The sequence below is a fragment of the Mobula hypostoma genome, chromosome 20, assembly GCF_963921235.1.
Source record: "Mobula hypostoma chromosome 20, sMobHyp1.1, whole genome shotgun sequence".
Lineage (NCBI taxonomy): Eukaryota > Metazoa > Chordata > Chondrichthyes > Myliobatiformes > Myliobatidae > Mobula > Mobula hypostoma.
Window position 1 is genome coordinate 1,483,231 of NC_086116.1, and position 26,377 is coordinate 1,509,607.

The 26,377-nt window shown below is 46.9% G+C and overlaps 1 protein-coding gene across 1 annotated transcript in view; it reads right to left on the reverse strand.

Moving 5' to 3' along the window:
* The window catches only part of LOC134359584 (dynein axonemal heavy chain 3-like), a 542,314-nt gene that overhangs the window by 367,057 nt on the left and 148,880 nt on the right, over positions 1-26,377 (reverse strand). Inside the window, exons 24-26 of the mRNA XM_063073083.1 lie at positions 22,707-22,826; positions 8,307-8,477; positions 2,620-2,757 (exon numbers count right to left, since the gene is read on the reverse strand). Of these exons, the coding sequence (XP_062929153.1) occupies positions 2,620-2,757; positions 8,307-8,477; positions 22,707-22,826 (429 nt within the window). The remainder of the gene's footprint in view (positions 1-2,619; positions 2,758-8,306; positions 8,478-22,706; positions 22,827-26,377) is intronic.

The following is a 26,377-nucleotide window of genomic DNA, read 5'->3' on the forward strand; positions in this document are numbered from 1 at the left end:
GTGTTTTGTGTTCGTAATTAATTTAGATCACTTTTTAGAGTTCTGTTTTCACTTTGACACGAAAGAGTCCCTTACTGTTGATCAATGTCAAAAAAATCCAAATTAACTCCACTGTGATTCAATATTGTAAAACAATAAAACATGAAAACTTCCAAGGTGGGGGAGGGGGGTGAATACTTTTTACGGGCGCTGTAATTCTGGAAGTTTCTCTGTACTGTATTAAGTGAGTAAGTTTTTTCTCATTTTTTAATTTTACTGCAGTATTAAGTATTTTCTAATTGGTTGTCTCTTATCTATGGATTTGAATGGAATTTTCTTATCGTGGGTATAAAAGTTGTTGTTTATGAGAGGTGCCATCTATAGTTCCTTTCTTCAAGTAGCAAAACCCCCTGGCACTGCTCTGTTCCTGTTCTCTTTGATCTATCAATTCCTAATAAAACGATTGTGAAGCAATAAGTTTTATGTCTCATTCCTGACTTCTAAAAGAACCTTGGATATAAAGAGCAGGTCTCAACACTCCTGTATCCATGGAACAATGGGAGATGGTGGTCAGAGCCCGATGTAATATCAACAAAACCATGACATATGGTTCAATGCTGTGATCTGCGGTGATTTTTTGGTATTTGTCAATGGTATTAAAGCTGTGACTAGTTGTGCTGTCTCAGTGCTGTACTGGGCTGGGCTGGGCTGTACCGAGGGTCAGGAGCGCTCTCCCTGTGGAACACACTCAGAGGCTTCAGCTCTTTTGTGCACTGTTGGTTTATTTTTCTAACTCACGGTAATTTTTATGTCTTGTACTGTACTGCTGCCATAGAACAACATAACAAACACGACTCTCAACCTAAAATCATGCTAGGCCTTGTATCCAGACCAGTCAGTGACTCACTCAGGGGCACAGAAAGCCTCTGCCCTCCCCACGCAGAACATCCCCTGACGAAACCAAGGGCTGGACCGGAACTGCACTTCCTCTGTTCCACAGATATACGCTGTCCCAAGCAGTAACCATACCCCCATGTCCCACAGACACAATCCGTCCTAGACCGTGGAGCCACTGCCCTATGTCCCGCAGATACCCCACCCAGACAGACACCCCATCCTAGATAGGAACCAACTACCCACTGTCCCACAGACACCCCATCCCAGACAGGAATCAACCACATTCCATCCCAGACAGGAATCAACCACACTCCATCCCACAGACACCCCATCCCAGACAGGAATCAACCACATTCCATCTCAGACAGGAATCAACCACACTCCATCCCACAGACACGTCATCCCAGACAGGAATCAACCACACTCCATCTCACAGACACGTCATCCCAGACAAGAATCAACCACACTCCATCCCACAGACACCCCATCCCAGACAGGAATCAACCACACTCCATCCCACAGACACCCCATCCCAGGGAGGAACCAATTTCACCCCATCCCAGACAGAAATCAACCACACTCCATCCCAAAGACACTCCATCCCTGACGGGATCAACCACACCTCGTCCCACTGACATCCCATCTTAGATAGGAACCTGTTACATGCTCAAGGAGATCTGTTTTTTTTGTGAGAATGATGTAATGGTCTTTTGGAGATCACCTGATGTGATTTTCCCACCGATGTGAGGTCACGTGATGACATGTGACCCATGACTATATAAAGGTCGACCCAGGTGACACAGTGGGTTTTTAGTTTGCAGATTTCCAGGTAGAACGTGCTGTGTTTCCGTTTCTGTTGCATGTTTGTTCTTGTGACGCAGTTTCAGTTTTAAAACGGAGTGTGCATTCTGTTGCAAAATACCATATTATTGAACTGGAAATTTTTGCTAGATGTGTTGATTTACCCAATTCCAACATTAGAAGGGAGAGTGAAGAATTTATTGAAGTGCAGGATCGCAGGATCGAGAGGAGTTGGCATCGTTTGGCAGTTTAATAAAGGATCGACCTTATTGAGTCTTCGTTGGAGGAGTAGCTGCCTGCATCGAGGATAACTCTTGCCAAAAAGAGCAAGGAGTTCATGCAAAAAGATGTTCTTTCTCTAAAGGAATTTAAGGTCAGTTGATATAAACTGTTTATTTTCGGCATCGTGAATACTGTGGACAGAACCAGCAGTAAAGTTGCGTCTATGAAGAAATCCTTCTCCAGAGAAGTCTCTCCCAATTGAACGTGTAAAACTGTTGGACTTTCGAATTTATTGCTTTAAGAACTATATCTCACTGTATTGCTTTAAGAATTGTTTTCGCATTTAACGCTTTAAGAGCCAGACCCGAGTGGCAAGGAAAAAAATAAATGAAAACTTTAACCGGAAGTTAACAGATATGCAGGTGAATAGCTGCATATCTGTTAACTTCCGGTTAAAGTTTTCATTTATTTTTTTCCTTATCGTTTATCTGTGTTTAATAAATGTTTAGTTGTTTTTATATAACTTGTCTCGATTGATATTCATTGTTACCATTAACATAACAAACCAATCTCACCATCTCCCAGAAAGGAACCACACCTTTCCATCCCACAGGCACCCCATTCCAGGTGGGAACCATATACTCCCTTCTCACAGACACATCCTGTCACAGAGAGGACCACCTCAGTGTCTCCCCTGTCCCAGGGCCCTGGACACCTCACCTGCTCAGAGCAAAGTCTATAGGTGGCCACCACCTTGGCGGCCAGGGGCTGTGCGCTGATGAAGCCCATGGAGTAGAGGGAGATTTCTGCGATCAGAGCATAGTCAGGTACCATCATGGCCACTGCGCGGAACAGGACCTGCAGGAAGAGAAGTGAGAGCACAGGCAGTCAGCTCACTGTAACTGGACCCCGAACATTGACACGAGATTCCCAACACAGGACACCCTTCACAGGACCCCTGACATTGATCCCAATACTGGACCATCCACACAGAATCCTCAACACCGGACCCTCCCAACACTGGTACCCTGACATAGGCAATTTACACCATAGACTCAGAATTAATGGAAGACTGCAATCTTCATGGGAAGCCATTCACTGGTGAGGCAGTGCGAGGCTTCAAAAGAGCTGGAGGACTTCTGGAATTTTTCAATGGCTCGAATCATTGTGAGAAATCATTTGTCAGTGAGGCAGTACAAAGTTTAAAAAACGCTCAGGGACTTCCAAAACTTTTCCTCGGGCTGCAATCATAGCAGTCTATCAGGCACTCAGCAGGGGCACATAAAAAGAAGAGAGATGCAAACGGAGTGGCCATTGTGGGAGCGGCCATTGTCTGAGCGGGCCGGTGTTAGAGTGGACAGCCCATTGTGTGAGTGGGCCGGTGTTAGAGTGGACAGCCCATTGTGTGAGTGGGCCGGTGTTAGAGTGGACAGCCCATTGTGTGAGTGGGCCGGTGTTAGAGTGGACAGCCCATTGTGTGAGTGAGCCGGGGTGAGAGTGGACAGCCCATTGTGTGAGTGGGCCGGGGTGAGAGTGGACAGCCCATTGTGTGAGTGGGCCGGGGTGAGAGTGGACAGCTCATTGTGTGAGTGGGCTGGGGTGAGAGTGGACAGCCCATTGTGTGAGTGGGCCAGGGTGAGAGTGGACATCCCATTGTGTGAGTGGGCCGGTGTTAGAGTGGACAGCCCATTGTGTGAGTGGGCCAGTGTTAGAGTGGACAGCCCATTGTGTGAGTGGGCTGGTGTTAGAGTGGACAGCCCATTGTGTGAGTGGGCCGGTGTTAGAGTGGACAGCCCATTGTGTGAGTGGGTCGGTGTTAGAGTGGACAGCCCATTGTGTGAGTGGGCCGGTATTAGGGTGGACAGCTCATTGTATGAATGGGCCGGTGTTAGAGTGGACAGCCCATTGTGTGAGTGGGCCGGGGTGAGAGTGGACAGCCCATTGTGTGAGTGGGCCGGTGTGAGAGTGGACATCCCATTGTGTGAGTGGGCCGGTGTTAGAGTGGACAACCCATTGTGTGAGTGGGCCGGTGTTAGAGTGGACAGCCCATTGTGTGAGTGGGCCGGTGTGAGAGTGGATAGCCCATTGTGTGAGTGGACCGGTGTTAGAGTGGACAGCTCATTGTGTGAGTGGGTCGGTGTTAGAGTGGACAGCTCATTGTGTGAGTGGGCCGGTGTTAGAGTGGACAGCCCATTGTGTGAGTGGGCCGGTGTTAGAGTGGACAGCCCATTGTGTGAGTGGGCCGGTGTTACAGTGGACAGCGCATTGTGTGAGTGGGCCGGTGTTAGAGTGGACAGTTCATCGTGTTAGTGGGCTGGTGTTAGAGTGGACAGGCTTTGGATGAACAGGTGCAGGCTAGAACATAAGTTTGAGAAGATAGAGGTGTAACCAGTGTGTTTTATTTACTTCTATTTCGTGATACAGTGTGGAGTATGCACTGCTGTGTTGCCCGAATAACCTGATAACCCTGATTTTCACTGAACTAATCACGGGACAATTTACAATGACCAATTAACCCACCCGGGACATCGTTGGGCTGCAGGAGGAAACCGGAGGACCTGAAGAAAACCCACACATTCCACAGGGAGGATGTACAGAGAATCCTTTCAGAACAGTACCAGATTGCATGATCAAGTTGTTTCGTCTGTGTCGGAGTGATGGAGTCCACTTGTCGGGCGGTATGATAATGAACCAAGCTAAGTTGTTTCATAAAGAACTTAAATTAGAGCATGCGTGCGACTATAGTTGCAGGATGGCTTCAAAGGTTTAACAAGCACCATGGAAGTTCCATGCATAAAGTGCGTGGAGAGAAGCAGTCTGCAAACCGGGAAGGGGTTGCTGAGTACGTGGACAAAGTTGACCTAAACCTCAATGCAGATGAAACTGCATCACTCTGTCGATGCACGCCTCGGAAGTGGACTCTGGCAGGGATGACAGCAGGGTTTCTGGGGCAGTCTGGAAGGCACAGAATAGATACATCCCAGAGGTGAAAAAGTATTCTAAAGGGAGGATGAAGCAACTGCAGCTGACAAGGGAAGTCAAAGACAACATAAAACACAAGAGAGAGCATATAATATAGCAAAAATTAGTGGGAAGTTAGAGGATGGGAAAGCTTTTAAAGCCAACAGAAGGTAACTAAAAAAACTACAAGGAGAGACAAAATATGAACCCTAATCCAGCCAATAATATAAAATAGGATATCAAAAGATTTTTCAGATATATAAAGAGTAAAAGACAGGTGAGCATGGATATGAAACTGCTGGAAAATTATGCTGGAAAGGAGTGACAGGTTACAAAGAAATGGCAGACAAAATTAAGATATAAAGATAGGTGGAGAGGAAGGTAGTGTTGAGGAAGCAGGAGTCTGCAGAAGGACTTGGGCAGATTGGGAGAATGAGTCAAAAAGTAGCAGATAGAATATAGTGTAGGGAAGTGTACTTTGATAGAAGGAGTTAAGGACTGGAGTATTTTCTAAGTGAAAAGAAAATTCAAAAATCAGAGGTGCATAGGACTTGGGACTATTTGTGTTGCGGGGAACGGGGTGAACCCACATGCAGGACACTGGCTCGGAGACTGAGTTAGGATGCAGACGAGGGTGTGAGAGTGGCTGGAGCTGAACGGTAAACAGGCGGGTGAACAGGAAAGCAGGAAGCAGGCAGAACTTATTTTGACACGGAGCGGAGATGAAGTTACATAGGTAAACCTCGGTACTGAAGTAAAACTTAGAATACTTATTTTGACACGGAGAGACAGAGTTATGCAGATAACCTTGGTACTGAAGTAAAACTTAGAATACACAATCCTAAGCGGCCAGGAACGTTAATCACCACACTGGCTGAAGCAACGATCTGGCAACAAGTGGATGCAAGGCTGGGGTTTTATGCTGCAGGACTTGATGAGAACCAGGTGTGTCGCCATCAAAGGGAATTAGGAGAAAATGGGAATTAACGGTCAGGACGGTAACAATTTGTGCAGGATTCCCTAAAGATTAACTTGCAGGTTAACTTGAGTCGGTAATAAGGAAGGCAAAGGTAATGTTAGCATTTGTATTGAGAGGACTGGAATATTGGGCTGCCACAGTAGCATCGTGGTTAGCGTGACACTATTTCAGTTCGAGTTGCAAGTTCCGAGTTCAATTCTGGCATCCTCTGTAAGCAAATTTGTATGTTCCTTCCCTTGTGCATTTGGGTTTCCTCTGGGTGCTCTGGTGTTGGTTAGACCATGCTTGGAGTATCGTGAATATGTGAAATATCGTGAAAATGGAGTATCCCCATATCTAAGAAAAGGTGTGCTGGCATTGGAGAGGGTCCAGAGATGGTTCACGAGAATGATTCTGGGAATGAAAGGGTTAATGTATGAGGGGTGTTTGATGGCTCTGGCCCTGTACTCGCTGGGGTTTAGAAGAATGGGGGGGCGGGGTTTCTCAATGAAATCTATTGAATATTGAAAGATTAGATAAAATGGCTGTGGAGTGGATTTTTCCTATATTGGGTGAGTCTAAGACCAGAGGGCACAGTCTCAGAATAGAGGGACATCCATTTAGAACAGAGATGAGCAGGAATTTCTTTAGCCAGAGGGTGGTGTATGTGTGGAATTCATTGCCACGGATGGCTGTGGAGACCAAGTCATTGAATATATTTAAGGTGGAGGTTGATTAGAGAGGGCATCAAAGGTTATGGGGAGAAGGCAAGAGAATGGGGTTGAGAGGGATAATAAATCAGCCAAGATAGAATGGCGGAGCAGATTCATTTGGACAAATTACTTAATTTCACTTATGATCTTATGGTCTTACAGAAACAGGCACTTCAGCCCAACTGGTCTATGCAGAGCAAGATGCCCCAAGCTAGTCCCATTTACCCAGGTTTGACCAATATCACTCTAAAATATTCCTATCCATGTACCTGTCCAAGTACCTTTTAAATATTGTTAATGCACCTTTCCCAGTTACTTCCTTGTTCCATACACACACCAATAAAATTGTCCCTCAGGTCCCCTTTAAATCTTTCACCTCTCACCTTAAAACTATGCCCTCTAACCTTGGACTGCTCTGCCCTGGGAGAAAGATTGTGACCACTCACCATACTTATGCTTCTATAATCCTCTGTAAGGTCACCCTCTGCCTCCGATGTTTCAGTGGAAAAGTCCCAGCCTAAACATTCTCTGCTTATAACTCGACCCAGTCCCGGCAACATTCTTGTGAATCTTTTCTGCACTATTTCCAGTTTAATGACATCCTTCCAAGCTGGGCAATAAAACTGACAATACTCTGTGTGTGGTCTCACCAGTGAATTGTACAGCTGTAACATGACATCCCATCTCAGTGCTCCATCTGATGAATCTAAGCATCTTCAATACTATCACTCTGTGTCTCCACTTTCAGGGAACTATTTACTTGTACACCTTGGTATCTATGTTCTTCAACACCTGCCAGGACACAGTCACTCACCATGTGGTGCTCTCCATCTTCTTGTTATCTGCCACAGCTTGCCCTGGCATGCTATGTCATGATCTCCTGTACCTTTCTAAATCCTTCCCTAGCTGTCATACCACCAGTGTCCAGATCATTGCCTGAACCAACACACAACCTGTTGGAAGAACTCAGTGGGAGAAAAGGCTGAAACCTGGCTCAGGCTCCCATGGGTGATGGTCGACCTGCTGAGCTCCTCCTGCAGATCGTGTTGCTCCAGATTCCAGCATCTGCAATCTCTTACGTGTCTATTTTCTGAACTGCACCCTCTAATGGCAAGTGAGCTCACACTGTTTATCACAGTCATTTAATATGTCCAGCTATCACCAACTGCATTTTCTATTTAAATTTTAACCACTTCCTGAATTGGTAGCCTGTTGGAATCCAGCTGTACTATAGGTTAAGTGGATACACAGCTTTCCATATGTACCTCCTACCATATGACCCCGACACTTCTCCCTGCAACCATGTGGGGTAATCCCTTGTCCTACACTTCCTGCCTCACTACCATCCAGAGATGCAAACAGCCCTTTCAAAGGTCAGGCAAAGATTCACGTGCATCTCCTCCAACCTTGTCTACTCAGTTGGTGCTCTTGCTGCGGCCTCCTCTACATTGCTGGGACAAAGAGTAGACTGGGCCACTGTTTTGGAGAGCACCTGTGGCCATCCTGATGTCTGTTGAATTCCATTTAAACTCCCTTCCCCTTTCTGGTTCCAAAGAGGAAAATGCAGATGCCAGAAACCACAGATTCTGGAATCTGGAGGAGCTCAGGAGGCTGGGCAGATCTATGGAAGAGGACAGTCGACATTTCGTATCAAGGACTCAACCCAAAACAATGGTGGTTCCTTTCCTCCCACAAATGCTGCCTGACCCACTGAGTTCATTCAGAAGGGAGCGATTGAGCAGGTTTGCGCCTCAGAGTCCCTGCTGTGCACTTGCCTTGAGGTTATCAGGTAACTCCGCTCTGCCTGCGTAGCCGGGGTTCATCGTGATGAAGACAGCACATGAACAGTCCAGTGGGATCTCGGTCCCTTCGAAGACAAATGTGGTCGCCTTCCCAGAGACAGCCTGCTGAATAGTCTGGATCTGCTGTGCAATGACGGAAAGGACCTGCAATGTAGACAGAGCACTTGTACTTCATCAGCCAGGAGCCCAGAACAGCACCTCACCTGCGAGGAGTCAAGGAGTGAAAAGTGAATCATCTGGGATACCCCAATGGGCTGAGGAAGCTTCAGTTCCCCTCCATTGTACCACCTTGTCCTGCTCCGAATGGAAAGCGTGCACAAGGGATTCTGCAGATGCTGGAAATCCAGAGCAACACGCACAAAATACTGGGAGAACACTTCACATCAGGCAACATCTCAGGAGAAGAATAAATAGACAACATTTCAGGCTGAAATCTTTCATCAGGACTGGGAAGGAAGGGATCAGAACCCAGAATAAGAAAGTGGGGGAGGGGAAGGAGTACCAGCTGGCAGGTGATAGGTGAAACCAGTTGAGGGAGAAGGTGGATGGGTAGAGGAGAAGAGATAAAGTAAGAAGCTTTAATTTGATAGCATATGTCTCCTTAGTTTTGGGCTCTGTCAGTCCACTGGAGTATTCTGGAAGGTCCTTCCTGTTTTAATTTTTACCATAAGACCATAAGACAGAGGAGCAGAATTAGGCCATTCGGCTCATCGAGTCTGCTCTGCCATTCATGGCTGATCCCAGATCCCACTCAACCCCATACATCTGTCTTCTTGCCATATCCTTTGATGCCCTGACACTGCCCAGGAAACGATCAACTTTCACCTTAAATATACCCACAAACCCAGATCTCATGCACGGCAAGTCTGCAATTTAACCGGCAGTGCCAATGCATTCAGCACAAGTTACCAAGACTCTGACCCACTCCTAAACCCAAAGTGTTTGTCCGGCTGGTCTGCCTGGGTGTTGTGGGTGGTGGATTCAGTGGTACCGATGCCAAGTGTAGCTGGTTCAATTCTGCCCTCTTAAGGATGGTTACTACCTGGTGCTCTCCAGGGTCAGATCCTGGCCCCATACTCATGCTGGAACAGGCCCATACTCAGGTTTTCCCTGGAGATGAATCAGCCCAATTCAGTTATCCACAACCAACATCTCCCGCGCTCAACTCTGCACTTTCTCTCAGTATCAGACTTCAGGTCTTCCGGCTGCAGAGGTTCCAAGCACACTCTCTGTACCCCACCCATACTCAAGGCCATTCTCAGCTCCCGCTTCCTGGAGAAAATGACACACAGAGGGCCGGGGGAAACGGAAAGCTCTATTGCAGTGCAACATTCAGTTGGAGTCTGGATTGATGGCTGTGCTGTTTCCCAGTGATCAGGGATCGTGAGAGGAAAGTAGGGCAAACAGGCAATGAGATGGAGTTCATCTGTTGACTTGTGTTTGGAACACTAAGGGGTTGTGCAGGCTGCTTCTCCCCCTCAACCCCTCCTACTTGCTGACCAGCTACGGGCAAGGCTGTACCCTCAGGATGGCAAGCCGCTGGACTCCCGCTGCACACAGAAACCAAGAAGGATAATTCCAGCAGGACACTGGAGCTAGAGGAACTCAGAAGGTCCGGCAACATTAGTTGAGGGAAATGGACGGTCAGCACTTCAGGCTGAGACCCTTCATCTGGATTGAAAGACAGAGGGACGATAGCTGGAATAAGTGTGAGGGAAGGGGTGGAGCGAGAGGTGGTGGGTGAGAGATGGACCCAGGAGAGGAAGGCGGATTGGCAGAAGGGAGAGAGGAAAGAGTGGGAGTAGTGTCAGAAGCTGGAAGTGGGGAGGGGGGGACACAGAGAGCTGTCAAAGGGGTGAAGATGAGGGTGGGGGAGAGTTGTCAAAGGGGTGAAGGTGGGGGTGGGGAGAGTTAAAGGGGTGAAGGTGGGGCTGGGGGGAGTTGTTAAAGGGGTGAAACTGCTGGAATCTGATCAGAGAGGAAGGTGAAACAGGGAATAAAAGGTGGGACGAGTTGGGGTGGGGAATCATAAACACCATCTGGGTTGTCTGCAGCCCCTGGGCATGAACATTGAATTCTCCAACTTCCAGTAATTCCCTCCTCCCTTCCCCCATCCCAGCTTCACTCTGCCCCCTCCCCCAGCTGCCTCATGGTTCCTCCCTCATGGTTCCACCTCATTCTACTACCCATTGTGCTTTCCCCTATTCCTTCTTCACTTTTCCTGCCTATCCCCTCCCCCACCCTTTTATCTTTCCCCTTACTGGTTTTTCACTTGGAACCTTCCAGCCTTCTCCTTCCCACCCACCCCCCACCTTCTTTATAGGGCCTCTGCCCCCTCCCTCTTCAGTTCTGACGAAGGGTTCCGGCCCGAAACGTTGACTGATCATTTCCACGGATGCTGCCCGACCTGCTGAGTTCCTCCAGCGTGTTGTGCGTGTTGGGGTGGGGAATCAGTGTGGGTAAAGGGCGGGGGGGGGTGGAAGAGACAGGATGATGGTGGAGAGAGAAAAGGGACAAAGGGGGAATGGTTTACTGGAAATTGGAGAATTTGGGGGAGGAGGTGGCCTGAGGGGAGGTTGTGCACTGGAGTCGAGGGCCATCAGGAGATATTCCAGCACTGCACGTTTGATGCGGTGGGACAAGAGCTGCAGCAGAGAAGAGCTTCGGACAGCTGGCCAGTGGACACTGGGCTCTGATCTGCATGGTGGGATGATGCAGCCATTCTTCACTGTGCGAACTCCTTAGCACTGGTTCATTGAGGACTGCCTCTCAGAAGATGGGCGTGAGGAGCTGCTGGTCGAATGAAACCTGGACTGGCCAGTGAAAGCGCACAGCTGACAGGGCCATCAGATTCAGAACTAATGGGTCAGGTCACAGTCTGAACACAGCCTTCTCTCAGGGTCAGCAAAACTAAAAAGCCAGTTATTGACTTCAGAAAGGGAGGCAGTCCACATGCTCTGGTTTACGTCAATGGTGCCAAGGTCAAGAGGACTGTGAGCTTCAAATTACTTGGTTTGAGTACCACTAATGGCTTGTCCTGGTCCAGTCATGGTACACCATGGCCAAGAAAGCTCACCAGCACCTGTACTCACTCAGGATTTTGAAAGATATTTTGCATGTCTTTTGGTGGTACAAAGTGGTACAAAGCATCCTATTTGGATGCATCACAGCTCAGTTTGGCCACTGCTCTATCCGTGACCCCAAGAAACTGCAGAGAATTGTAGACATCGCTCAGCCCATCATGGAAACCAGTCATCCTTCATGAATTCTGTCCATATTTCAGTAAACAGCCAGCATAGTCAAAGACCTGTCCCACCCCAGACTTTCTCCCTTATCCTCTCTTCCATCAGGCAGAAATATGAAAGCACACCCCACCAGGATCAAGGACAGCTTCCACCTCACTATTAAAATTGTTTCCTACTACAAAAAATGGACTCTTCTCCTCAATACTGACGATATCTCGTTATAATCTTGCACCTTATTGTCTACCTGCAGTACACTTTCTCTTTAACGGGTACATTTCCCCTGTAGTACCTCGATGCACTGATGTAACAAAATGATCTGTATAGATGGCATGAGCAACAGGATTTTGATCGTACCTCAGTACCTGTGACAATAATAAACTGCTAGTGTTCATTTGTCGGCTGATTGTGAATGGCCATGGGCAATGGGAAGAGGTGACGCTGAGAACCTGCACCTTGGTCCAGGAAGCGAGTGCTGGTGATAGGACTAATGAATTGAGAGACATGTTCAGCCAGGATTAGTTGAGAAAGATTGATCCTGGATCCCTCCTGAGCTCCCCACCATCACAGGAGATCTTCTCCAGTCCATTCAATTCAACCCACCCCACGTGATCTTACAGAAAAGCTGAGAGCTGTGCGAGACAGCAAAATCTCTGGAAGACGACGACATCCTACTGTGGTACAGAGGAACTGCTCTCCAGAACGAACTGCCGCTCCAGCCACGTACAATTGGTCACTGGCAAACTTGGAAACCTTACATTTGCCCTGCTGCAGGTCATTAATGTAAATCACATGCCAAAAATTTACACGAATGTTGCCTGGACTTAAGACAATAACAAGACCATAAGATATAGGAGCAGAATTAGGCCATTTGTCCCATCGAGTCCAATCCATTTTTCATCGTCTGCTCCACCATTTTATAATGGCTGATCCATCTTCCCTCTCACACTTCTCCCCATATCCCTTCATGCCTTGGCCAATCCAGAATCTATCAACCTCTGCCTTAAATATACCCAACAAATAGGCCTCCACAGCTGCCTGTGGCAACGAATTCCATAGATTTGCCACTCTCAGGCTAAAGAAATTCCTTCTCATCATTCTATTCTGTGGCTGTGTCCTCTAGCCTTAGACTCCCCATCATAGGAAACATCCTCTCCACATTCACTCTGCTGAGGCCTTTCAACATTAGATAGGTTTCAATGAGGTCACCCCTCATTCTTCTGAGTTCCAGTGCGCAGAGGCCCAGAGCCATTAAACGCTCCTTATATGACAAGTCTTTCAATCCTGGATCATCTTCATGAACCTCCTCTGCATCCTCTCCAATGTCAGCACATCCTTTCTATAAGGGGCCCAAAACTGCTCACAGTTCTCTAAGTGAGAACTGGCCTCACCAGTTCTACGTAAAGCCTCAAAATTACATCCTTGCTTTTATATTCTAGTCCTCTTTGAAATGAATGCTAACATTATATTTGTCTTCCTCACCACAGACTCAACTTGTAAATTAACCTTTAAGGGAATCTTGCTCATGGACTCCCAAGTCCATTTGCACCTCAGATTTTTGAATTTTCTTTCCAGTTAGAAAATAATCTATGCTTTTATTTCTTCTACCTAAGGGTATAACCATACACTTTCCAATACTGTATTCCATCTACCACTTCTTTGCCCATTCTCGTAATCTGTCTAAATCCTTCTGTAGCCTTTCTACTTCCTCAAAACTACCTGACTACCTGCCCCTCCACCTATCTTTGTGTCATCCACACCCTTTTCTACAAAGTCATCTATTCCATCATCCAAGTCATTGACATAATCCCAGGCTAAAGAGAAAGCGGTCCCAACACTGACCCCTGTGGAACACCACTAGTCACTGGCAGCCAACCAGTAAATGCTCCCTTTATTCCCACTCTTTTCCTCCTGCCAGTCAGCCACTGCTTTATCTATGCTAGAATCTTTCCAGTGTGAGCCACGGTGGCAGGGCCTCTGGCATTGAGTCTGACCCTGTGATGCAGAAGGGTGGGATGGAGAAGAGGAGAGCTGTCGTCATTGGAGACTCTATAGTCAGGGGAGCAGACAGGAGATTTTGTGGACGTGAAAAGGACACCCGCATGGTTTGTTGCCTCCCGGGTGCCAGGGTCCGGGATGTCTCTGACCGGGTGCACGACATCCTGGTACGAGAGGGAAAGCAACCAGAAGTCGTGATACATGTTGGGACCAACGACAGAGGCAGGAAGAGAGATGAGGTCCTGAAGTGTGAGTTTCGGGAACTAGGCAGAAAGCTGAAGAACAGGACCTCAAGGCTGGCGTTCTCAGAATTGCTGCCAGTGCTACGTGACAGTGATGGTAAGAATTGGAGGAGATGGCAGTTGAATGTGTGGCTGAGGTGTTGGTGCAGGGAGCAGGGTTTTAGATTTTTGGATCATTGGGATCTCTTCTGGGGAAGGTGGGACCTGTACAGATTGGATGGGTTACACCTGAACTGAAGGGGGAGCAATATCCTTGCAGGTAGGTTTGCTAGCATGGTTCAGGAGGGTTTAAACTAATTTACAAAGGGGGATGGGACCCAGAGCGATAGAGCAGTGAAAGAAGTGCATGGAGTAAAGCCAGATCTAACATATAGAGAGGCTTTGAGGAAAGAGAAGCAGAATAAATGGTGTAAAGACAGTAAGGTAGAAGGGCTGAAATGTGTGTATCTCAATGCAAGAAGCATCAGGAACAAAGGTGATGAACTGAGAGCTTCGATACATATATGGAATTATGATGTAGTGGCCATTACAGAGACTTGGCTGGCACCATGGCAGGAATGGATTCTCAATATTCCTGGATTTCAGTGCTTTAAAAGGGATAGAGAGGGTGGAGAAAGGGGAGGAGCGGTAGCATTACTAGTTAGGGATACTATTACAGCTACAGAAAGGGTGGGTAATGTAGCAGGATCCTCTTTTGAGTCAGTATGGGTGGAAGTCAGGAACAGGAAGTGAGCAGTTACTCCATAGGGAGCATTCTATAGGCCCCCTGGTAGCAGCAGAGATACCGAGGAGCAGATTGGGAGGCAGATTTTGGAAAGGTGCAAAAATAAAAGGGTTGTTATCATGGGTGACTTTAACTTCCCTAATATTGATTGGCACCTGATTAGTTCCAAGGGTTTAGATGGGGCAGAGTTTGTTAAGTGTGTCCAGGATGGATTCCTGTCACAGTATGTGGACAGGCCGACCAGGGGGAATGCCATACTAGATCTAGTACTAGGTAACGAACCGGGTCAGGTCACAGATCTCTCAGTGGATGAGCATCTGGGGGACAGTAACCACCGCTCCCTGGCCTTTAGCATTATCATGGAAAAGGATAGAATCAGAGAGGACAGGAAAATTGTTAATTGGGGAAGGGCAAATTATGAGGCTATAAGGCTAGAACTTGCAGGTGTGAATTGGGATGATGTTTTTGCAGGGAAATGTACTATGGACATGTGGTCGATGTTTAGAGATCCCTTGCAGGATGTTAGGGATAAATTTGTCCCGGTGAGGAAGATAAAGAATGGTAGGGTGAAGGAATCATGGGTGACAAGTGAAGTGGAAAATCTAGTCAGGTGGAAGAAGGCAGCAAACATGAGGTTTAGGAAGCAGGGATCAGGTGGGTCTATTGAGGATTATAGGGAAGCAAGAAAGGAGCTTAAGAAGGGGGCTGAGAAGAGCAGGAAGGGGGCATGAGAAGGCCTTGGCGAGTAGGGTAAAGGAAAACCCCAAGGCATTCTTCAATTATGTGAAGAAAAAAAGGATGACAGGAGTGAAGGTAGGACTAATTAGAGATAAAGGTGGGAAGATGTGCCTGGAGGATGTGGAAGTGAGCGAGGTCCTCAATGAATACTTCTCTTCGTTATTCACCAATAAGAGGGAACTTGATGATGGTGAGGACAATATGATTGAGGTTGATGTTCTGGAACATGTTGATATTAAGGGAGAGGAGGTGTTGGAGTTGTTTTAACATTAGTAAATTAGTCTGGATTAGTACATTAGTATGGATAAGTCCCCGGGGCCTGACGGAATATTCCCCAGACTGCTCCACGAAGCGAGGGAAGAGATTGCTGAGCCTCTGGCTAGGATCTTTATGTCCTCGTTGCCCACGGGAATGGTACCGGAGGATTGGAGGGAGGCGAATGTTGTCCCCTTGTTCAAAAAAGGTAGTAGGGATAGTCTGGGTAATTATAGACCAGTGAGCCTTACGTCTGTGGTGGGAAAACTGTTGGAAAAGATTCTTAGAGATAGGATCTATAGGCATTTAGAGAATCATGTTTGATCAGGGACAGTCAGCATGGCTTTGTGAAGGGCAGATCGTGTCTAACAAGCCTGTTAGAGTTCTTTGAGGAGGTGACCAGGCATATAGATGAGGGTAGTGCAGTGGATGTGATCTATATGGGTTTTAGTAAGGCATTTGACAAGGTTCCACACGGTAGGCTTATTCAGAAAGTCAGAAGGCACGGGATCCAGGGACGTTTGGCCAGGTGGATTCAGAATTGCCTTGCCTGCAGAAGGCAGAGGGTGGTGGTGGAGGGAGTACATTCAGATTGGAGGATTGTGACTTGTGGTATCCCACAAGGATCGGTTCTGGGACCACTACTTTTCGTGATTTTTATTAACGACCTGGATGTGGGGGTAGAAGATTCGGTTGGCAAGTTTGCAGATGACACAAAGGTTGGTGGTGTTGTAGATAGTGTAGAGGATTGTCAAAGATTGCAGAGAGACATTGATAGTGTGGGCTGAGAAGTGGCAGATGGAGTTCAACACGGAGAAGTGTGAGGTGGTACACTTTGGAAGGACAAACTCCAAGGCAGAGTACAAAGTAAATGGCAGGATACTTGGTAGTGTGGAGGAGCAGAGGGATGTGGGGGTACATGTCCACAGATCCCTGAAAATTGCCTCACAGGTGGATAGGGTAGTTAAGAAAGCTTATGGGGTGTTAGCTTTCATAAGTCGAGGGATAGAGTTTAAGAGTTGTGATGTAATGATGCAGCTCTATAAAACTCTGGTTAGGCCACACTTGGAGTACTGTGTCCAGTTCTGGTCGCCTCACTATAGGAAGGATGTGGAAGCATTGGAAAGGGTACAGAGGAGATTTACCAGGATGCTGCCTGGTTTAGAGAGTATGCATTATGATCAGAGATTAAGGGAACTAGGGCTTTACTCTTTGGAGAGAAGGAGGATGAGAGGAGACATGATAGAGGTGTACAAGATATTAAGAGGAATAGATCGAGTGGATAGCCAGCGCCTCTTCCCCAGGGCACCACTGCTCAATACAAGAGGACGTGGCTTTAAGGTAAGAGGTGGGAAGTTCAAGGGGGATATTAGAGGAAGGATATTTTACTCAGAGAGTGGTTGGTGCGTGGAATGCACTGCCTGAGTCAGTGGTGGAGGCAGATACACTAGTGAAGTTTAAGAGACTACTAGACAGGTATATGGAGGAATTTAAGATGGGGGCTTATATGGGAGGCAGGGTTTGAGGGTCAGCACAACATTGAGGGCCGAAGGGCCTGTACTGTGCTGTACTATTCTGTGTTCTATTTAATACCATGTTAATAACTTGTTAATCAGCCTCATGTGTGGCACCTTGTCAAAGGCCTTTTGAAAATCCAAGTACACAACATCATCAGCTCCTTTGTCTATCCTGTTTGTTACTTTTAAGAATTTCAACAGATTTGTTAGGAAAGACGTTTCCTCAAGGAAACCATGCTGACTATGGGCTATTTTATCATGTGCCTCCATGTACTCTGAAATCACATCCTTAATAATCGACTCCAACATCTTCCCAACCTCTGAGGTCACACTAACTGGCCTAAAGTTTCCTTTTTCTGCCTTTCTCTCTTCTTGAAGAGTGGAGTGACATTTGCAACTTTCTAATCTTCTGGAACCATGGCAGAATCAATAGATTCTTGAAAGATCATTACTAATGGCTCCACAATCTCTTCAGCCACGTCTTTCAGAACCCTGGTGTGTATACCATCTGTGCCAGGTGACTTCAGACCTTTCACTTTCTCAAGAATCTTCTTCTTAGGAATGGCAACTTCATACGCTTTTGTCCCCTGACACTCTTGAACTTCTACCATACTGCTAGTATCTTCCACAGTGAAGACTGATGCAAAATACTTATTCAGTTCATCTGCCATTTCCTTGTCCCCCATCACTACCTCCCCAACATTATTTTCCAGCGGTCTGATATCTACTCTCGTCTCTCTTTTCACTTATGTATCTGAAGAAACTTCTGCTATCCTCTTTTACATTACTGGCTAGCTTACCTTCGTATTCCAACTTTTCCTTAATGACTTTTTTTAGTTGCCTTCTGTTGGTTTTTAAAAGCTTCCCAATCCTTTAACTTCCCACTAACTTTTGCTCCTTCATATGTCCTCCCTTTGGCTTTTATACTGGCTTTGACTTCCCTTGTTAGCCATGGCTGTGTCGTCTTGACTTGAGAATAGTTCTTCCTCTTTGTGATGTATGCATCCTGTACCTTCTGAATTGCTTCCAGAAATTCCAGCCTTCCCTGCCAGTATCCCCCTCCAACTAGCTCCTTTCTCATGCCTCTGTAATTCCCTCTACACCACTGTAAAGAGCGATCTTTCAGTAAAGGGACAGTGCATAAAAAGAGCTACCCTGCAGTCAGGTTCACGGTCAGGGTTTAAAAAGGCAGACCCTCGCAGCAGTTTCTCTGAGTTGAGGAGTGACCAATTAGCAAGAGGCAGTGTGTAAAAAGAGCTTCCTTTCAGTCAAATCTGCATCCAGGATTTAAAAAGGCAGACCTTCACGGCAGTCTCTCTGAGTTGAGGAACAACCAATCTATGAGAGGGATTTATTAGAAAGGTCATTTAAACTAATTCAGGTACAAGTGGTGCAGCCATTCTTTAGAGTGTGCCAGTGTTTAGAGTGGCTTGGCTCATCAGGCTTGGGTGAGGTTAAGCATTTGTTAGGTTTCTCTTGTACTGCTCTTATTTATTCATCCTTATCTGTTTGAGCATGGTAGTGTCATGGGAATGGCTCTCGGGGCAGTGTTTTGTTTTGTGTGCGGGATGTGGGAAGTCTGGGAGGTTGCTAGTCTCCTGGATGAACACATCTGCACCAAGAGCACCGAGAATGAGGAGGTGATAGATAGGAGCTGCAGGAAGGTAGTTACCCCTAGTTGCAGGAGGCAGGTAACTGGGTGACTGTCAGGAGGAGGAGGGGAAATGCACAGCCAGTACAGGTTACACAGCTTTAGACACCATTGACGGGGATGACCTACCAGGAAGGAGCCACAGTGACCAGGTCCCTGGCTCTGAGTCTGGCGTTGTGGCTCAGAAGGGCAAGGAGATGAGGAGGACTACAGTGCTGACAGGAGATTCCATAGTTAATGGAGCAGAGACGAGACACCTGGAAGTTATGTTGCTTCCCACGTTCCAGGATCAGGGATGTGGCAGATTGACTGGAGTTGTTTAGGGGGATCTAAACTAATCTGGCAGGGGGGCTTGGAACTAGATTGATGGTGCTAAGAATGGGGTAGTTGGTTTATAAACAGAGGCAATATGTAGAGAGGCTTCTAGCAAGGAGAAGTTGATGATAGGGTAAAATCGCAGTCAACAGGATGAGTTGCAATGTAAGAGGACAACAAAATTGAACAAGATGAACAGGTCTGAAACTTCTATTTGAATGCAGGCAGTGTACGGAATAAGGTCGATGAACTTAAGGCACAGTCACAGATTGGCAGGTATGATGTTGTAGGCATCACTGAATCATGGCTGAAAGAAGATTATTCTGTAGTTGGGAGTTTAATGTCCAAGCATGCACGTTATAGCAAAAGGTCAAGCAAGAAGGCAGAGGGGGCGGCATTGTCTGTTGGTAAAAAATGAAATTAAATCATTAGAAAGAGGTGACATAGGGTGTTGAATTGTTGTGCATAGAGCTGCAAGGATGAAAAGACCCTGATGAGAGTTATATGCAGACCCCCAAACAGTAGTAATGATGTGGTCTACAAATTACAATGGGAGATAGAAAATGCATGCTAAAAGGGCAATGTTACAAAAGTAATAGGGGATTTCAACAACAGGAAGATTGGGAAAATCAGGTTGGTGCTGGATCCCAAGAGGGAGAATTTCTAGAAGGCTTACAAGATGGCTTTTTAGAGCAGCTTGTGGTTGTGCCCTGTTGAGATCAGTTATTCTGGATTGGGTGCTATGCAATGAATCAAAATTGTTTTGCGAGCTAAAGGTAAAAGAACCCTTAGGGTCAAGTGATCATAATATGATCAAATTCACTGTGAAATCTGAGAAGGAGAAGCTAAAGACAGATAATCAGTGTTACGTTGGGGTAAAGGTAATTACAGAGGCTTGAGAAAGGAATTGGCTAGAATTGATTGGAAAAGAACACTGGCAGGGATGATGGCAGAGCAGCAATGGCTGGACTCTGTGGAAGCAACTTGGAAGGCACAGGGTATATACACATCACAAAGAGGAAGAAGTATTCTGAAGGCAAGATAACATTACTGTGGCTAACAAGAGAAGTCAAAGCCAACATCAAAGCCACAGAGAGGACATATAATAGAGCAAAATTTAGTTGGAAGTTAGAAAATAGGATACCGTAAGTTTCTTCAGATACACAAAGAGTAAAAGAGAGATGAGAGTAGATATCTGACTGCTGGAAAACGATGCTGGAAGATAGATGGACGAGCAGGTAGTTTTGAGGAAGGAGAGAGGCTATAGAAGGACTTAGAGAGTAGGAGAATGGGCAAAAAAAGTGGCAGATAGAATACAGTGTTGGGATGTGTATAGTCATGCACTTTGGTAGAAGAAATGAAATGCGAGACTATTTTCTAAATGGAGAGAAAATAGAAAAAAAAAACTGAGATGCAAAGAGACTTGGGAGTCCTTATGGAGAATTCCCTAAAGGTTAACTTGCAGGTTGAGTCAGTGGTGAGGAAGGCAAATACAATGTTAGCATTCATTTCAAGAGGACTAGAATATAAGAGCAAGGATGTAATGTTAATACTTTATAAAGCACTGGTGAGGCCTCATTTCGAGTATTGTGAGCAGTTTTGGGCCCTCTATCTTAGAAATGATGTACTGAAACTGGCAGATTCAATTGTAGTATCTAAGAGATGTTTGGATAGGTACATGGATGAGAGAGGTATGGGGGCTATGATCATGGTGCAGGTTGATGGGACTTGGCAGGATCATGGACTAAATACACTGAAGGGTCTGTTTCTGTGTTGAACTCCTCTAAGACGCTATGATTTTATGACTTACTGAAGCCCAGTTTGGGTTTTGCTGGGGTCACTTGCCTCCAGACCTCATTGTGGCCTTAATTCAAGCATGCACTGAAGATCTGACTCTGAGGTGAGGTGAGAGTGACTGTCCTTGATTGTGTTAGTATTATGGAGCCGTCATAATGTTGGCCAAAAGACATCAAAGGAGAGCACAGTCCCATGGTTGAAGTAACACCATCCCTACAAAGGAAGATATTTGTGGTTGCTGGAGGTCAATTACTCAGCCTAGGACGTCATGTCAGGGGTTCCTCAGTGTCTCAAGCCCAACCATATTCCGCTGCTTCATCAATGACCCTCCTTCCATTAGAAACTTTGATGATTGCTCTGGGTCCAATCCCAACCATAACTTAGTGCATGAGCCTGTCCCTGTGTGTAACGAGACCTGTGCAACATGAGGCACTGTGGTAATGAACACTCGCTCTAGAGAAATGTCGTGCAATGACCAATTCAACAACAGAAGGAATAATCATCTACCATTGACATTCATGGTATTACTGTCACTGAGAACTCCACCACTGACCAGAAACTTATCAGGACAAACCAGATAAATACTGCAGCTGTGAAAGAACAAGTATCCTCATGCAAGTGACTTGCGTCCTGACACTACGAAGCATATCTACCAACTACATGTCCCTCCACAGGAGACCAGTGCCCTCCTTTTCTCTCTCCTTCAGCAACTCCTAAGAAGCTCAACACCACTGAGAACACATCTGGCGGACACTCAATTTACTACCGTAAATATATGTGCCACCTTCCCACTCCCCCCACCACAGGTGCACAGAGACTGCAGTGTGTACAGTCTTGCACAATACCTTGTAGTCTTAGTGCTCCAACAGCAAGTCTCAAATTCACCTGCCAGGAAGGGTAAGGACACCAGGTTCAGGCAACCCCCCACCCCCTCCCCTCCCCTCCCCCACAGCTTCCCCTGCAAGGCACACGACCCTAATCTGGAAATCCATCACCGGTCCTTCATCATTGTCTTGGAACTTCCTCCCCAGCAGTACCATGACCAGAAGGAATGCAGCGGCTCGCCACAACCAGATCCCAAGGGCTGTCAGGAATGGACAAGAACAGTCTGACCACTGCTGCCCAATATGGCATCTAGTACCAACTTGCACTGTTTGCAACCAATTTGAAAGCCATGGTGGTGTAACACCAAACAGTACAAAGTTCATAAGATGTGTATAAGATGATGAGAGGCATTGATCAAGTGGATAGCCAGAGGCTTTTTTGCAGGGTTGAAATGACTAACACGAGGGGACATAGTTTTAAGGAGCTTGGAAGTAGGTACGGAGGGGATAAGTTTTTCACACAGAGGGTGGTGGATATGTGGAATGCACTGCCAGTGAAGGTGGTAGAGGCGGATACAATAGGGTCTTTTAAGAGACTCTTAGATAGATACACGGAGCTTAGAAAAATAGAGGGCTATGCGCTGGAGAAATTCTAGGCAGGCTCTAGAGCAGGTTACATGGTCGGCACAACATTGTGGGCCGAAGGGCCTGTGTAGATTTCTATGTTCTATGTTCAATCTTAAGGCCAAAGGTTTTAAGCAATGTTTGTCTCTCCAGGTATCTACTTCGAACCATCACTTTATACCTGCTGTTTCATAATGATATATGAAATCCTGGAAAATGGACAGAAGTATAAATTAAAACACAGATAAAACTTTTCAGGAGATAATTCATAAATAAAATTAATCATTTTCTATACTTTACTAAAATCCATCACCACATAGATAAATGAACATGTTTAATTTGCAAAGATTTGTTACATTGGAGAGAGTGCAATATTAATGATAATAATTGCTGATGTGTTGATTAATATTAGACTGTAAAGGATAATAGCAAAGTGTTTTCATTACCTCTAATTCAATCCGATTAAATTCATCGAAGCAGGCCCAAGCACCGCACTGTGCCAGCCCCTTAAAAAACTTCCCCATTGCCCTGTAGTCCAGCCCGTCAGAGCAGTTAAACACAAGGCACTGTGGAAGAGATGCCCTTGTTCAGTATACATTAACACAGCCCATGGCAACGGTAAGCATATGTGTTTTTAGCCGCATGAGAACCATCAACCATCAGACTCCCAGACCCCCCGTGGATAACTTCAATCACCACTTCTCTGAACTGATTCTATCACCTGCAGACTCACTTTAAGGGCTCTTTAAAACTCATGTTCTTAGTATTAATTTTTATTTGCATAGTTTGTCTTCCTTTGCACATCGGCCATTTGTCAGTCCTTGTCTGGTTATGTATTGTTTTCTCATCATGAGAAGTATTGATCATGTGGCTAGTCAGAGGATTTTTCTCAGGGCTGAAATGGCTAACACGAGAGAGCACAGTTTCAAGGGGCTTGGAAGAAGGTACAGAGGAGATGTCAAGGGTAAATTTTTTACTCAGAGAGTGGTGAGTGCACGGAATGGGTGGTGGAGGCAGAAACAATGGGGTCTTTTAACAGACTCCTGGATGGATACATGGAGCTTAGAAAAATAGAGGGCCATGGGTAAGCCTAGGTAATTCTAAGGTTAGGACATGTTCGGCACAGCTTTGTGGGTCAAAGGGCCTGTATTGTGATGTACGTTTTCTACGTTTTTCTTCTTTTCCTGTAAATGTCTGCAAGAAAATAAATCTCAATGCTAACAAATACATATTTGAACTGTAGATGTTTGGCTACATTGGGGTCACCATTAGATCCTGCAAGTGGCTTCACCAGCCTGATGTGCTCCAGGGGCAGCTGTGGTTCAATCCCCTTAATCCCCTTGCCAGAAAGGTGGTGAGCATTTTCATTAAATACCTCCACCCAGGGTAAGGCCAAGCAGAGGCAACATAAGGAAAGGCTGTCCAGAGTTACACAGAGGACTGCGCGAGCTCCCTGAGGGTATCAGGAACCTGTGACTGTAGGCCAGGTGCAGGTGTGTCGGATCAGGCTGTCTCTGGCTGTCTGACAGATTTACAGAAACTTACTCAAACATTGTCAGCCGATGAGCAAATGAGCCGATGCTGTTCTGAAAGGAGTGTCAAAGGACCAGCAGACAAAGAAATAAAATTATGTGCTCAGATTTGTATTTCAATTACGTGCACTCTTTTGTCAGAGCATCCACTCTCATGTTTCTAATACTATCCCATTCTCATTAAAACCAGAGGCCAGAGGAAGGGGCTTGACCTGAACCTGCTATTCCCAGCCATTCCCCTCCACAGATGCTGCCTGACAGCACGCTGGAGGAACTCAGCAGGTCGGGCAGCATCCGTGGCAAAGATCAGTCGACGTTTCGGGCCGGAACCCTTCGTCAGGACTAAAGAGGGAAGGGGCAGAGGCCCTATAAAGAAGGTGGGGGGGAGGGTGGGAAGGAGAAGGCTGGTAGGTCCCAGGTGAAAAACCAGTAAGGGGAAAGATAAAGGGGTGGGGGAGTGGAAGCAGGGAGGTGATAGGCAGGAAAGGTGAAGAAAGAATAGGGAAAAACACAATGGGTAGTAGAAGGAGGCGGAATCAAGAGGGAGGAGGTAGGCAGCTGGGGGAGCGGGCAGAGTGACATAGGGATAGGGGAAGGGAGGGTGAGGGAATTACTGGAAGTTGGAGAATTCTATGTTCATACCAAGGGGCTGGAGACTACCTAGATGGTATATGAGGTGTTGCTGCTCCAACCTGAGTTTAGCCTCATCATGGCAGTAGAGGAGGCCATGTATGGACATATCTGAATGGGAGTGGGAAGCAGAGTTGAAGTGGGTGGCTACTGGGAGATCCTGTCTGTTGTGGCGGACGGAGCGGAGGTGCTCGTTGAAGCGGTCCCCCAATCTGTGTTGGGTTTCACCGATGTAGAGGAGGCCACACCGGGAGCACCGGATGCAATAGATGACCCCAACAGACTCACAAGTGAAGTGTTGCCTCACCTGGAAGGACTGTTTGGGGCCCTGAATGGTGGCAAGAGAGGAGGTGTAGGGACAGGTGTAGCACTTACGCTTACAGGGATAAGTGCCAGGTGGGAAATCCCCTGGGGAGGGATGTGTGGACCAGGGAGTCGCGGAGGGACCGATCCCTGCGGAAGGCGGAGAGGGGTGGAGAGGGAATGATGTGCTTAGTGGTGGGGTCCTGTTGAAGGTGGCGGAAGTTGCGGAGGATAATGTGCTGGATCCAGAAGCTGGTGGGCTGGTAGGTGAGGACAAGGGGAACTCTGTCCCTGTTGTGGTGGCGGGAGGATGGGGTGAGAGCCGAAGTGCGGGAAATGGAGGAGATGCGGGTGAGGGCATCATTGATGACAGCAGAAGGGAAACCACGATCCTTAAAGAAAGAGGATATTTGAGATGTCCTGGAACGGAAAACCTCATCCTCAGAGTAGATGCGGCGGAGATGGAGGAACTGGGAATAGGGAATGGCATTTTTGCATGTGGCGGGGTGGGAAGAGGTATAGTTGAGGTAGTTATGAGAGTCAGTGGGCTTGTAGAAGATGTCAGTGGACGGTCTGTCTCCAGAGATGGAGACCGAGAGATCGAGAAAGGGGAGAGAAGTGTCCGAGATAGACCAAGTGAATTTGAGGGCCGGGTGGAAGTTAGAAGTAAAGTCGATGAAATTGACGACCATTGATTACCATTCAGGGCCCCAAACGGTCCTTCCAGGTGAGGCAATACTTCACTTGTGAGTCTGTTGGGGTCACCTATTGCATCCGGTGCTCCCAGTGTGGCCTCCTCTACATCGGTGAAACCTGACGCAGTTTGGGGGACCGCTTCATAGAGCACTTCCGCTCCGTCCACCACAACAGACAGGATCTCCCAGTAGCCACCCACTTCAACTCTGCTTCCCACTCCCATTCAGATATGTCCTTACATGGCCTCCTCTACTGCCATGATGAGGCTAAACTCAGGTTGGAGGAGCAACACCTCATATACCGTCTAGGTAGTCTCCAGCCCCTTGGTATGAACATAGAATTCTCCAACTTCCGGTAATTCCCTCCCCCTCTCTTCCTCTATCCCTATTTCACTCTGCCCCCTCCCCCAGCTGCCTACCACCTCCCTCATGGTTCCTCCTCCTTCTACCACCTATTGTGGTATACCACCGTATTCCTTCTTCACCTTTCCTGCCTATCACCTCCCTGCCTCCCCTCCCCCACCCCTTTATCTTTCCCCTTAGTGGTTTTTCACCTGGGACCTTCCAGCCTTCTCCTTCCCACCCACCCCCCACCTTCTTTATAGGGCCTCTGCCCCTTCCTCCTACAGTCCTGACGAAGGGTTCCAGCCCGAAATATCGACTGATCATTTCCACGGATGCTGCCCGACCTGCTGAGTTCCTCCAGCGTGTTGTGAGTGTTGCTTTGACCCCAGCATCTGCAGATTATTTTGTGTTACAGATGCTGCCTGACCTGCTGAGTTCCTCCAGTGGTTTGTTCTTTAGCTCGCTCTCATAGTCTTTATTAATTCAGACTATTCCCATGCCCCACACCTTCTCTCTGCCATTTTGCATTGTGTGTGTGCGTGCGCGCCCTTAACTCCTGGTGGAGTCGTCGGGATACTGTCATGACAAGCTTTTGAGAGCCCATCCCTCTCC